The sequence below is a fragment of the Geotrypetes seraphini genome, chromosome 9, assembly GCF_902459505.1.
Source record: "Geotrypetes seraphini chromosome 9, aGeoSer1.1, whole genome shotgun sequence".
Lineage (NCBI taxonomy): Eukaryota > Metazoa > Chordata > Amphibia > Gymnophiona > Dermophiidae > Geotrypetes > Geotrypetes seraphini.
Window position 1 is genome coordinate 23,198,914 of NC_047092.1, and position 13,473 is coordinate 23,212,386.

The 13,473-nt window shown below is 43.3% G+C and overlaps 1 protein-coding gene across 1 annotated transcript in view; it reads right to left on the reverse strand.

Moving 5' to 3' along the window:
• Positions 1–13,473, reverse strand: part of MAPK8IP2 (mitogen-activated protein kinase 8 interacting protein 2) — a 79,694-nt gene that overhangs the window by 13,342 nt on the left and 52,879 nt on the right. The window contains exons 8-10 of the mRNA XM_033958859.1: positions 12,461–12,570; positions 3,771–3,890; positions 3,309–3,379 (exon numbers count right to left, since the gene is read on the reverse strand). Coding sequence (XP_033814750.1) covers positions 3,309–3,379; positions 3,771–3,890; positions 12,461–12,570 — 301 coding nt within the window. The remainder of the gene's footprint in view (positions 1–3,308; positions 3,380–3,770; positions 3,891–12,460; positions 12,571–13,473) is intronic.

Consider the following 13,473-nt stretch of genomic DNA (forward strand, 5'->3'; position numbering starts at 1 on the left):
AGAGGCTCTTTTTTGGAGCGAAATGCCCGCAGCAGCTCTACTTTATGTCTGTAATTGTGAAGTTTACCAATTACAACTCTGGGTCTCTGCTCTTTTCCTGGACGAGGCCCCACTCTGTGTACACGCTCAAAACGAGCTGGGCCCAGGGAGGACAGCATAGGAAGCTCGCTTGCCAGCCATGATTCCACCACCGACAAAAGCACCGCATCTGCTATGGTCTCCGGCAAACCTATGAAACGCAGGTTCCCCCGACGAGACCTGTTTTCCAAATCTTCAATTTTGTCATGGCACACTCGAAGCTGTGTGGTCAGGGTGGACACCGCAGCGTCCCTCGCCGTTGCCCCGTCCTCCACTGCTGAAACCCGCCCCTCCAGCTCTGTCACGCGCTTGGCACTGTCCTCCATTAAAGATTCCAGTTTTGTAAGCTTAGTGGATATTGATTCCATTTGTGGCCCCAAAGCTTGTAATATGACCTGCTGCAACTCCGCTATCATATCGGGCGTGAACGCCGCCACCGGCACGTCCCCTCGAGGTGCGGCCGCCATTTTTTCTTCGCTGGGCCGCACCTTCTCCCGGTCTTTCTTCGTCGATTTGGAAGCCATTGGAGACGCCGAATGGGTGAGAAACTTGTCCATACACGGAGCGCTCCGTCCGTTGTCAAGGGGGGTCAGATTCGTTCGTGCCGACGGTCAAAATTTAGGCGGTATGAAGCGCAGGGCTCCGGAGCCGAACGGAAACACAGCCGTTCAGCTCACAGCATCACGTGACCTTCACATAGATTGGTTTTAAAAAGGTTTGTACAAGTTCCTGGAGGAAAAGTCCATAATCTGCTATTGAGACAGAGACGGGGAAGCCACTATTTGCCCTGGGATCGGTAGCATGGAATATTGCTACTATTTAGGTTTTTACCAGGTACTGCGACCTGGATTGGGCACTGTGGAAACAGGATACTGGGCCAGAAGGACCATTGGTCTGACCCAGTACTGCTATTCTTATGTTCTTCTGTACAAAAGCAAAACATAGGGAAAGACTTGGAATAGAGAGAAACTCAGTTCAAGACTAGGCAACATGGAGTCACTAGAGGAAGGTCTTGTCAGACAAATCTGATCAATTTCTTTGACTGGGTGACCAGAGAATTGGATAGAGGATGTGTGCTAGATGTGGTGTATTTAGATTTTAGCAAAGCCTTTGACACAGACATCTAATAAATAAACTGAGTGCCTTCAGGCTGGGTCCCAAAGTGATGGGCTGGGTCAAGAACTGGTTGAGTGGAAGGCGACAGAGGGTAGTGGAGATCACTCTGAGGAAAGGGATGTTGCCAGTGGTGTGCCTCAAGGGTCTGTTCTTGGGCCTGTTCTTTTTAACATTTTCACAAATGATATTGCTGAAGGGTTGTTAGGTAAGATTTGCCTCTGTACGGATGACACGAAAATCTGCAATAGGGTAGACCCGCTGGATGGTGTGAATAACATGAAGAAAGACCTGGCGAAGCTTGAAGAATGGTCTGAAATTGGACAGCTAAAATTTAATGCTAAAAAATGCAAAGTTCATGCATTTGGGCTGCAAAAACCCGAGGGAACGGTACAGAGTAGGGAGTGAAGAGCTTATGTGCACAACAGAAAAGCGGGACTTGAGTGTGATTATATGTGATGATCTTAAGGTAGCCAAACAGGTTGAAAAGGTGATGGCAAAAGCTAGAAGGATGCTGGGTTGCAGGATGCTAGGTTGCCTAGGGAGAGGTATGGCTAGTAGGAAAAATGAGGTATTGATGCCCTGTATAAGACTTTGGTGAAACCTCATTTAGAATACAGTACTCCCCCGATATTCACAGGGGGAATCTTGAACAACTGTGAATATGGTTTTTAGCGGGGGAGATAGGAGAGGGCAGGCGGAGAAGCAGGAGAGAGCAGCCGGAGCACCAACGAGTGAAGGAAATCACTCGCGATATACTCCGACCGCCTCTTCCTGCACTAAAGTCGGGTTTCACTAATCAGGAGCTGCGTGTCTCTGGAAAAAAGGAGGCTCAAGGGAGATATGATAGAGACCTTCAAGATCATGAGGGGCATAGAGAGGGTGGATAGGGACAGATTCTTCAGACTGAAGGGGACAGCAAATACGAGGGGGCATTCGGAGAAACTGAGGGGAGATAGGTTCAAAACAAACGCAAGGAAGTTTTTTTTCACCCAAAGGGTCGTGGACACTTGGAATGCGCTACCGGAGGAAGTGATCAGGCAGAGTACGGTACAGGGATTCAAACAGGGATTGGACGGATTCCTGAAGGATAAAGGGATCATGGGATACTGAAGGAGGAGCTGGGATGTAACACAAGTATAGAAAGCTAACCAGGTAATGAGTATAGAAACCAAACCAGGTCGTGCAGGTGCAAGACCGGAGGGTTAGGACTTCGATAGGAAGACAGGACTTAAATGAGAAACCAAGGTGGCAAGGGAGCCTCTTCTGATGATACAGACAGGTCGTGACCTGTTTGGGCCGCCGCGGGAGCGGACTGCTGGGCAGGATGGACCTGTGGTCTGACCCGGCGGAGGCACTGCTTATGTTCTTATGTTCTTATATATAAAGGATGGAGTCGGTCCAGAGGAAGGCTACTAAAATGGTACGTGGTCTTCATTATAAGGCGTGTGGGGACAGACTTAAAGATCTCAATCTGTATACTTTGGAGGAAAGGCGGGAGAGGGGAGATATGATAGAGACGTTTAAATACCTATGTAATGTAAATGCGCATGAGTCGAGTCTCTTTCATTTGAAAGGAAACTCTGTAATGAGAGGGCATAGGATGAAGTTAAGAAGTGATAGGCTCCGGAGTAATCTAAGGAAATACTTTTTTACAGAAAGGGTGGTAGATGCGTGAAACAGTCTCCCAGAAGAGGTGGTGGAGACATAGACTGTGTCTGAATTCAAAAGGGCCTGTGATAGACACGTGGGATTTCTCGGAGAGAGAAAGAGATAATGGTTACTGCGGATGGGCAGACTAGATGGGCCATTTGGCCTTTACCTGCCATCATGTTTCTGTTTCTATGTAAAGATTCAGTATGGGAAGTGATGCAGAACATGAAGAAAGGCCAGGCATATAGAAGGACTTGGCATTGTTGAGAGAGGCCAGGAATAAAGATAGATTCAGTCTAATGCCTTTCATAGACAAAGGCTCTGTATGAGAAGGGAAGCCAAGCGCCAGGAAACACTCACTATTAGGAGACTGGCCAATAGTACAAGAAGCAGGTAAGCGCAGAGGAAGGCAACACTTTAAATTATTATAAGAATAGGACAGAGGATCATAAAATAATTTTTACCAGCTATTCCTAGGGTGGCAGCCACAGAACGAAATGTTTTTCATTTGGAAAAAGTGACTGCATCTTTCAAACTGTAAAAAAAAGGAATAAAGAAGTTAGTTTAGCAAATTATGACAAATTAGTTCATGGAGCACCATTCATACTGCTGTGAAAGAGGTCTTTATACGAGAGACAGGGTCTAAACCCTCAATTGAGGGGTAACAGAGACCCAAACCTCTTGAAACAATGACCAAGTACTTCAAAATGAAAGTGAACTCAATACAAGGGACATGACCCAAAATCTTTCCGAGGAAAGATTTCCTCCAAAACAGCAGAGATCCAGACCTTTAGGCGAGGACCGAATCCATCAGAAGAGAGAACTCTCCGAACAAGAGAGAGGAATGTGAAATCTTGAGGAGAGATCTTAATACAATCAAGAAGGTCCGAAGAACGCCTTCACCTTTCCGGGTCTCATCTGCTTACCTCCTCCTCTCTGCTATACTCATTCACACTCAGACTCAGTTTGATGCCCTGGAGGCTGATCTCCAGGTCGCAGGTCGCAGGTGGGCGCAGGTGGACCGTCATCTTCCTAGTGGTTGCAATCTGAAATGCCCAAGAAAAGCAAATCAAATCCAGCAATTGAGTTAAATTTCCTAAAACCGGGTGCTGCGTCTACTAGTGGCGTAGCGAGGTTGAGAGGTGCCCTGGGTGGCAGCACCACTCCCCGCCCTTGTCTCCACCTCCCCCTGCTCCTTCCCCGATCCCCCCTGCCGCGTGCATGCCCCCTCCCCCTTCCCTTTCCTTCCCCGTACCTCTAGTTGTTCACTGCCATGAGCAACGAGAACTTCGACGTTCTCCTTGCGACCCCATCGGCTCTCCCTCTGATGTCACTTCTTATGCAAAGCACCCAGAAGTGACATCAGCGGGAGAGATGACACGGCCGCGAGGAGCACATTAAAGTTGTTTCTCGCGGTATTGAACAAATAGAGGTACGGGGAAGGAGTGTGCATTAGTGCTGCCTGATTTGCGATTTGAATCAATTCTCCGATTCACTTTGGGTGAATCGATTTGAATCGTTTTGTTTTGTTTTTTTTAAGAAAATCGGATTTACCGATTCATCAGCCCCCTTACTAGAAACCCATTCGAGCTTTCCCTCTGCCACCGGAGTCTTTGCTTCTAATGTAGCTTCCGGTTTTGCAAAACCGGAAGTTACATCGAAACAAGGACTCCGGTGGCAGAGGGAAATCCCGAACGGATCTCTGGTGCAGATCGGCGGCAGCAAGGCTCTCTCCTTCCCAGCCGCAAGTATTTCTCCTCTCCTCCCTGGCCAGGCAAAGCGGTGGTAGCGAATGCAATTCACTACCCTGCCGCTACTCTGGGCGTCTTCTCTCCATTCGGCCGCCCAAGCGGAAGCAGGAAGTTTTCGGTGAGGGCGGGCCGCAGTGGAAAGAAGACGCAAGGAGTGGTGGCAGGAGTGGATCGCTACCACCACCAGCAGCACATTGTACAGTAACGTCAAAATAAAGGTAGTTAAAGTTTGCAAGAAGCCATCAAATGCAACTACGAGCACTGGCAGATTTGGGAAAACTACATTCTTACCAGTACTGATATAGGAGAGTTTTCAGAAGCTATTAAAGCTTATCACCGACTTATGGATTTACAAGACAAATACAAAGATATTCAGGTGCTGAACATTCTGGTGAAGGCAGTGGTGGATGGAACAGTTACAGCACCACAAACTTGGAACTCTCTCCCGCTTTACTTACGACAGGAGAAAAACTTTGATAAATTTAAAAGCCAACTCAAGAGCTTTCTTTTTAAAGACGCTTTCAATGTTTAATTGAAAAGCCAATTGCTCTTTATAGTAGTAATCCATTCTGTTTAATTGTGTATTTTACTCCTAATAAACTAATTTGTTTTCCCTTCCCCTTTGTATATTACCCTTAATTGTTCTTCCTTTTCTATCAGAAAATGTAGTTCTTTCCCTTCCATCCTAATGTTTCCCGTTGTATTTTGTCTATGTTTAAAGATTTTATCTTTTTATTCATTTTTGTTCTTGTTTACCCAATATTAATATTTTATGTACATCGCTTAGTAATCAGTGATAGGCGATTAATCAAATAATGAATAAACTTGAAACTTGAATAGTTGATCGAAAGGGAGAATTGGCAACAGGTTTGAAGGGGAAACTGCAGGAGTTGTTTGGAAGATTGACTGCTAGAGAGACAAATGATGGAGAAATCTGGAATCTATATGGCAGTGGAAAGAGTGATAATGAAGATGACAATGAAAAAGGCTTTAGTTTACACTATCTCTCTAAGGCACATAAATGTGAGACCCATCGGAGTGGCTGGGACAAGGACATTTCCTCGTTTACGACAGTTATAAAAGGAGCAACTGAATTTGCACGTGGCAGTGGCATACAGTAAAAAAAAAATCCAACCATCAGGAAGCTGTGAGAATTCTTTCTTCAGCACGACTTAACCTCCAAGGATTATCTTCCAAAGCAAAGCAACTATTCACAGATGTTGGAAGGAGTGACGTCTGCATCGAGTTAGCTAATGAAGTCAGAACAATGGACATCTTAATCAGAGAGCTCCAATAAATGAGCAACCAACTGAGAAATCCTCAATGAACAATTGAACTTCCATGAATAGAGGAACATGCATTTCTTTTCTGGCTAAAATCTTTAATAATTATGCTACACCACAATAAATATTTTGTGTACCATAAAAAAAATAAAAAAGGGAGATGGAGGGAGAAGGGAGATGGGGGAGTTGGTGGACTGGAGGAGAGATGGGGAGAAGATAGATGGGAGAAATGAACTTGGTGGAGGGGAGAGATCATGGAGAGGTGAGATGGGGGGAAGGATAGAAGAAATAAGGATCTAAAAACAGGAGAGGGATTTAGGGAGGGAAGGAACAGAAAGGAAGAGAAGTTGGACACAAGGGATGGTGGGAGGGGATAGAAATACTGGATAGGAGGGTAGTTAGAAAGAGAAAGGGAGAGCTGGTGGGGAAGGAGGGAGAGATGCTGGATGACAAGATAGTTGAGAAAAGGAGAGATGGTGGATCTGGGCAAGAGACCCTGTCAAGCAAGTTATCAGAAGATGTTTGTTGCAGAGCCTGGGATCAACATGATTTGAAAAATGACCAGACAACAAAAGGTAAAAAAATAATAATTTTATTTTCTGTTTTGTGATTATAATGTGTCAGATTTGAAATTTGTATCCTGCCAGAGCTGAGCTAGGATTTAACAGAGAGAGGAAGTCTTTTTTGTTTGTTTATTTTGTTTACACCACAGCACCATTGTGGGTAGGAGAGGGCAAAGGAGGTGAACAGGCTATAAAATAAACTTACCAGGATGTTTGAAAAAAACATCCAATTGTGCAGGAAAATCGAATCGAATCGAATCAAATAAAAAAATCGATTCATTAGGCTGAAGCAAATCGAAATATTTTTTTCCTGAATCAAGCAGCACTAGTGCGTATGCGTCTGGTGAGGGAAAGAGTGGGAAGAAGCGGAAGAGGTGCCGGCGCCCCCACCAACATTGTGTCTGGGGGCGAACCGCCCCCTCTCTTACTACATACCACTGGTGTCTACAACATCCAGACTTCATGGAAAGAAATATACACAAAAAGCTGCAGAGTCAAAATATGCAAGAATATAAATCATCCCGAAATGCGCTTACAGTACTAGGGTAAATTTTCAAAATCCCTGGGCACTTTGAGCGGAGAAGTAGTCCATTGGTCAGAGAAAATTGGTTGAGAACCAAGAAAGCCAGCATTCAATTGCACTGATGCTCCTTGTGATCGTGGGCAAATCACTTTACCTGCCCCATAGGGGCCCTGAAGGGGAACACAAAAGAGCTTGAGAGGAAGACTGGAGCACCAAAGGGTCAGCAGGAAGAACAAAAAGACTGTTGGAAAAGGGAGGGGACTGGCTCTTCTCCCTGGAAGATGTGGTCACAGCAACTAATATAGCAGGATTCAAAAAAACGGTTGGATAAATTCCTGGAGGAAAAGCCCCCACAAAAACTAGTATAGGTAAGTTGATCTTATTTATCCAGATTTCTATTCTGGACAATCCTATGTTCTTGGATAAAGGTGAGCTGGTTGATGTAGTATATTTAGATTTTCAGAAAGCTGTTGACAAAGTTCCTCATGAGAGACTTCTGAGAAAATTAAAGAGTCACGGAATAAGAGGCAATGTTCAGTTGTGGATTGAGAATTGGTTATCAGATAGAAAACAGAGGGTAGGGTTAAATAATCATTCTTCTCAATGGAGGAAAGTAAACAGTGGAGTGCCACAGGGATCTGTACTTGGACTGGTGCTATAAACAATCTGGAAATTGGGATGATGACTGAGGTGATTAAATTTGCAGATGACACTAAATTTATTTATTTATATTTTTATCCCGTCTTCCCAGTAGCTCCGAACGGCCTACAAGCAAACATTCACAGTGGAGTACATTTGGACAATACAAAGACTATACAGTATTTTAAGAACAAGGACTATACGGCAATTTAAGTAGAGGTTAAGAATGGAGAAGAGATGGTAGATGGGAGGGTGGGTTTAAGGGGAGTGATGCGTAGACTGCGGCTGAATTTTAGTTGAAGAGGAGGGTCTTTACTGCTTTCCGGAAGGTCATCAATGAGTTCTGTAATCTGATTTGTGGGGGGAGTTGGGGGATGAAGTGGCTGTAGGAGCATTTGTGGGCGATTTCTGACAGGAGGGACCTTCCGGGGGGGATGCATAGGCGTTTCTCCATTTCCGAGCGAAGGGGGCGGGTGGGGGTGTGCAGGGTTAGCTTGGATTCTATGTAGGCAGGGGTGGTGGAGTAAATTATTTTATGTGCTATTACCAGGGCCTTGAATGCACAGCGTTGGTTAATTGGAAGCCAGTGTTCAATGTGGAGGGCTGGGGAGATGGGATCGTGGTAGTTGAGGCTGTGTAGGAGGCAGATTGCTGCATTTTGTACCCGCTGGAGGCGCTTGAGATCTTTTTTGGCTACTCCATTAAATAGGGAGTTGCAGCAATCCATCATGGAGAGGACATAGGCATAGAGGAGTTGGGCTAGGTCAGGTGTGGAGATGTAGGGTTTGATCCTTCTCAGTTGGCGGAGGTAGTAGAAGGAGGTAGAGACTACTTGGGATATGTGGGTGGACAGGGACAGGTGGCTGTCTACTATTACTCCTAGGCTGCGTATTTGATCTGCTGCAGTTAGTAAGGTGGAGTCCCATGATAGTGTTGGGCGTGTGTATTTGGTACTTTTTTTCCTGATCCATAAAAGTTCTGTCTTGGAGACGTTCAGCTGTAGTTTGTTGTTTGTCATCCAGATTTTCATGTCAGAGAGGCAGTGTTGGAGGTTGGTGATTTGGGTTTGATCAGTTTTCGCCTAGTGGGAGGAGCAACTGGATGTCATCAGTGTAGGAGTGGATTTTAACGTTGTACTTCTGGGGTATATCAATGACAGGTCTAATGTAGAGGTTAAATAGGAGGGGGGGAAGAAGGACGCCTTGGGGAACACCATATTTGATAGGCTTGAGGTTAGATTTGTGTTTCCCTAGTAGGACTGTTTGGGTTCTTTGGTGAAGGAAGGAGGTGGACCACTGGAGGGCAGAGTCCTTGATTCCAAGGTCATAGAGTCTGGATAAGAGGAGGTGGTGGTCGACAGTGTCAAAGGAAGCACTGAGGTCAAGTAGGACTAGTAGGGCGTCGCTGCCTTTGTCGAGTATCGACCAGCTGTCATCAATTATATCTAGGAGTACTGACTCTGTGCTGTGGCCTGTTCGGAAGCCGGATTGTGCAGGGGAAAGGGCAGCTTGTTCTTCAATGAAAGGGTGTAATCGGCAGAGCACTATTCGTTCTAGGAGTTTGGAGACAAATGGGAGGTTGGAAACTGTTCACAGCTGTTAAAACGCATGTAGATTGTGATAAATTGCAGGCAGTTAGGAACTTAGGAACTTAGGAACTTAGGAAGTTGGAAGACTGGGCATCCAAGTAGCAGATGAAATTTAATGTGGACAAATGCAAAGTGATGCACATTGGGAAGATTAACCCGAATCACAGTTACTGGATGCTAATGTTTTTAGGGGTCATTATTGATAAAGATTTATCATTTCACGATCACATCAGTTCTATAATAAAAATCTGTTTCTATAAACTTCGTATCATTCGTTCATTAACTTCAATCTTGCAGATCGAAATCAATTACAATTCTGGTTCATTCTCTGATCATTTCTCACCTAGACTATTGTAATTCCCTTCTTAACGGTCTTCCCCAAAAAGAAATCCGACGGTCTCCAATTGATTCAAAATACAGCTATAAAACTCATTTATAAACTGGGTAAATATGATCACGTCACTCCAGTTCTGAAAGATGCCCACTGGCTTCCTGTGGCCCACCGAATCACATATAAAATTATCCTCTTGACCTTTAAAATAAAATCCTCTCATCTGCCTTCATTTCTACATAAACTCCTCATTCCCCAATGTTCATCTCGTACTCTGAGATCTACTAATCAAAATCTCCTTCTGATCCCCTCTATTAAACATTTTTACTACACACGGAAAATAAATTTCTCTGTCACTGCTCCAATGCTATGGAACTCGTTACCACAACCTCTTCGCGACGAGCAACAACTAGATAAATTTAAGATAGGCCTAAAGACTTTTCTATTCCGCGATGCATTCATTTCAGTTTAGTATCTACTTTTTCTGTTATTTTCAATCATTTAACCTTCAAAAATTATTTTTAAAAGACTTTTTCCCCACCCAAATGTTTTTTTTTCCCATTCCCTCTTTCTCCCTTTTCTCTCAACAATGTAACTTTACCCTCCCATAAACCTCTTCCCTCACAATCAAGTTTGTCTTGTCTATGTTTTAATATACACTATATGTACTTCTAAATATTGATTAAATTAACTCCTCTTTCTTATCTATATTTTTTATTGTAATGTAAACCGGCCAGATATTTATTTGATGGTTGGTATATTAAAACCTAATAAACTTGAAACTTGAATGTCCACCTTAGGGGTTAGCACCCCCCCAAAAAAAAAGAAGATCTGGATGTCATTGTAGACAATACAATGAAACCTTCCACCCAATGATTGACGGCAGCAAACATGATGCTAGGAATTATTTAAAAAGGGATTGTTAACAAGACTATGAATCTTATAATGCCTCTGTTATCACTCAATGATACGGCCTCACCTTGAGTATTGGGTTCATTTCTGATTACTCAATAAAGATATAGTGGAACTAGAAAAGGTTCAAAGAGTGACCAAGATGATAAAGGGGATTGAATTCCCCTCGTATGAGGAAAGACTAAAAAGGTTAGGGGTCTTCAGCTTGGAAAAGAGACGGCAGAGGGGAGATATGATTGAAGTCTATAAAATCCAGAGTGGTGAAGAATAGGCACAAGTGGATCGAATTTTACTCCGTTAAAAATTACAGAGACTATGGGACACTCGATGAAGTCACAGGAAATACTTTTAAAACCGATAGGAGGAAATAATTTTTCACTCAGAGAACATAAGAACATAAGAATTGCCACTGCTGGGTCAGACCAGTGGTCCATCATGCCCAGTAGTCCGCTCAAGCGGTAAAATGACTTTCTGCTGCACAGGAGTCAAAATATGGAACTCCCTCATAGGCCAAATACGAAATTGCCATGAAAAGGGCATGTTTAGGAAACTGCTCAAGACGCAACTATTTGTACATGCCTTTTTCTAGTCAATAATTGCCATCTCTGGCAACGCTGATGAACTAGTCACGATCTTTTTTAACATGGTTTTAGTTTGTAGGTATGATTTCTGAGAATGATTTCTATGTCTATGTTATGATGATTTTGTTTTTAAATTATGTACCTAATTCTGTAAACCGTTTAGTTTTAAACGGTATAGAAATTTTTTAAAATAAATAAATAAATAGCTCAGCCTTTGTTACTGGAGATAGTGACATTTTAGGGGTACACCTATGTGAAAAGTCCAAGACCATACCTATTTTATTCCCATTTAATAGAGTTCAATAAACAATAAATGGAACCAACAGAAAGCAATGTTTCTTTATATATTGAAGCCAACGACATCATTTGGTCCCTTATAAACTGCAAAAAAGTCTCACACTGCAACACCCTTTTTAAAAAAATTTCAACACGCTTGCACTTGTTTTTAATTAATTGAGCTGCTGTCTGTTTACTGAACACGGACGCCCTTGCTCTATGACCTTAGTGCTAAAATTACAGAATCCCAGCGAGTGCTACAATTACATACGCAAGTGCCACTGGAGCACTTGCGGGGGAATTCTATAACCCTAACACCTAAACTTAAGCGTCAGTCGGCATCCTGCTGATGCCTAAGTTAATGGAAAAACGCCACCAGAAATGGCAAAAAAACGGCAGTGTTGATACACCTACAACGCCGAAATAAAAGGTGGCTGCCATTGTGGCTAGGTAGCTGCTTTAGGCCGCTTAATGCCAAAGTAGGCGCAGCCAATGCTGGAAGTGGCATTAGGCAGGCTAAAGCAGCTACTTAGCCATGATTCACGGCAAGATAGGTGGCTGAAATGTAGGCCCGGATTATCCTGGCCTACATTTCCGCTGCCTATCTATGCAGAAGCCAGATCCTAAAGTCAGACCGCAGCAGCCATAAGCTGATTGCAGAAGGAAGTTATCCCTGATCAGAGTCCTTCCGCCTCAGCTGATGGGGGGGGGGGGGAGAAATACTCCTGCCACAATCAGCTGAGTAGCTTTGGCAGGTGATCCCCCAACTGCGATAGGCAGGAGGGAAGCTCTCCCCCAACCACTGACCCACCCCAACTGCCGATACACCCGAACTGCCCACTCTGACACCCCCCAAACCCCCATTGAATTAATGACGTCCCAACTACCAATACTCCTAAACCTCCACCCGAACACCCATAAGCTCCAACCCCTCCCCCTTAACTTTTGTAATATTCCTACACCCTCCAGCCGGCAGGCCTGCCTCTTCACAATGGCGGGCCTTCCCTTTCCCGGTGCATCCTGGGATGCACTGGGGAAGGGCCTAAGGCCCCTCTCATAGGAGGGGCCTTCGGCACCCAGGCCAATCAGGGTCTTAGACCCCCTTCCCGGTGCATCCTGGGTCCTTATTTAAGCTAAAATTACACATCAATTGTACAGAAAATCCTTACCTTTTGCATGGCTGCACACAATATCCCATTCCCCTGATGATACGGGACCTCCACTGAACCCAGGAACTGTACATTAAATCTCTCCATCCAGCAAGGATTTCGCTTTAAACCTGTCAGCAAATGGACTCAGAGGTAGAAAAAGATCCATTTCCAGCAAATTATTTGGCATTATTCTTTCTTCAAACAAGAAAGTATATCAATCAGATTGTAAAGAGGACAATAAAGTCCAGGAGATTAAAAAAAACCAAAATATAAAAATGGTCTTTAGAAAGATGTAGGAAGGGAGAAAAATTCAGATAAGAGTACACTAACTTATACCCTAAAGTGGGTATGGAAGGGTTTTCATCTTTTTTTTTTTTAATTAATTCTTTATTCATTTTCAAAAATACATTAAGTGTTAAATATATTCATTCATATTAACAATAAATACATCACTTACAAACAATCATTGATATATTTCATAAATTCTTATCCCTTCCCCTTTCCCATCCCTCCCTCCCATATATTCCATTATCATATAAAACATATAATAATAAACTTCCCCCCCTCCCTATACCTTAAGTTAATAAATATAAGGGAAACAAATTCAAATTAATCTTTACAATACTTTGTCAATGGTTTCCACACATCCTGAAACTTCTTAAAATATCCCCGTTGTAATGCAATAAACCTTTCCATTTTATAGATATGGCATAAAGAATTCCACCAGAATTGAATCTCCTCCAATCCTTCCAATTATATGTAATTTGCTGAATGGCAACACCAGTCATTATAAGTAGTAATTTATTGTTATTCGCAGAAATCTGACTTTTTGCTCTCATTTCCATACCAAATATCACAGTATCATAGGATAATGCCACTGGGTTATCTAATAAATTATTAATTTGGTCCCAAATTGATTTCCAAAAATTCATAATACATGGGCAATGAAACAATAAATGATCTAAAGTTTCTACTTCTAGATGACAATGCCAACATCTATTAGACAAAGAGCTATCTAATTTTTGTAACCT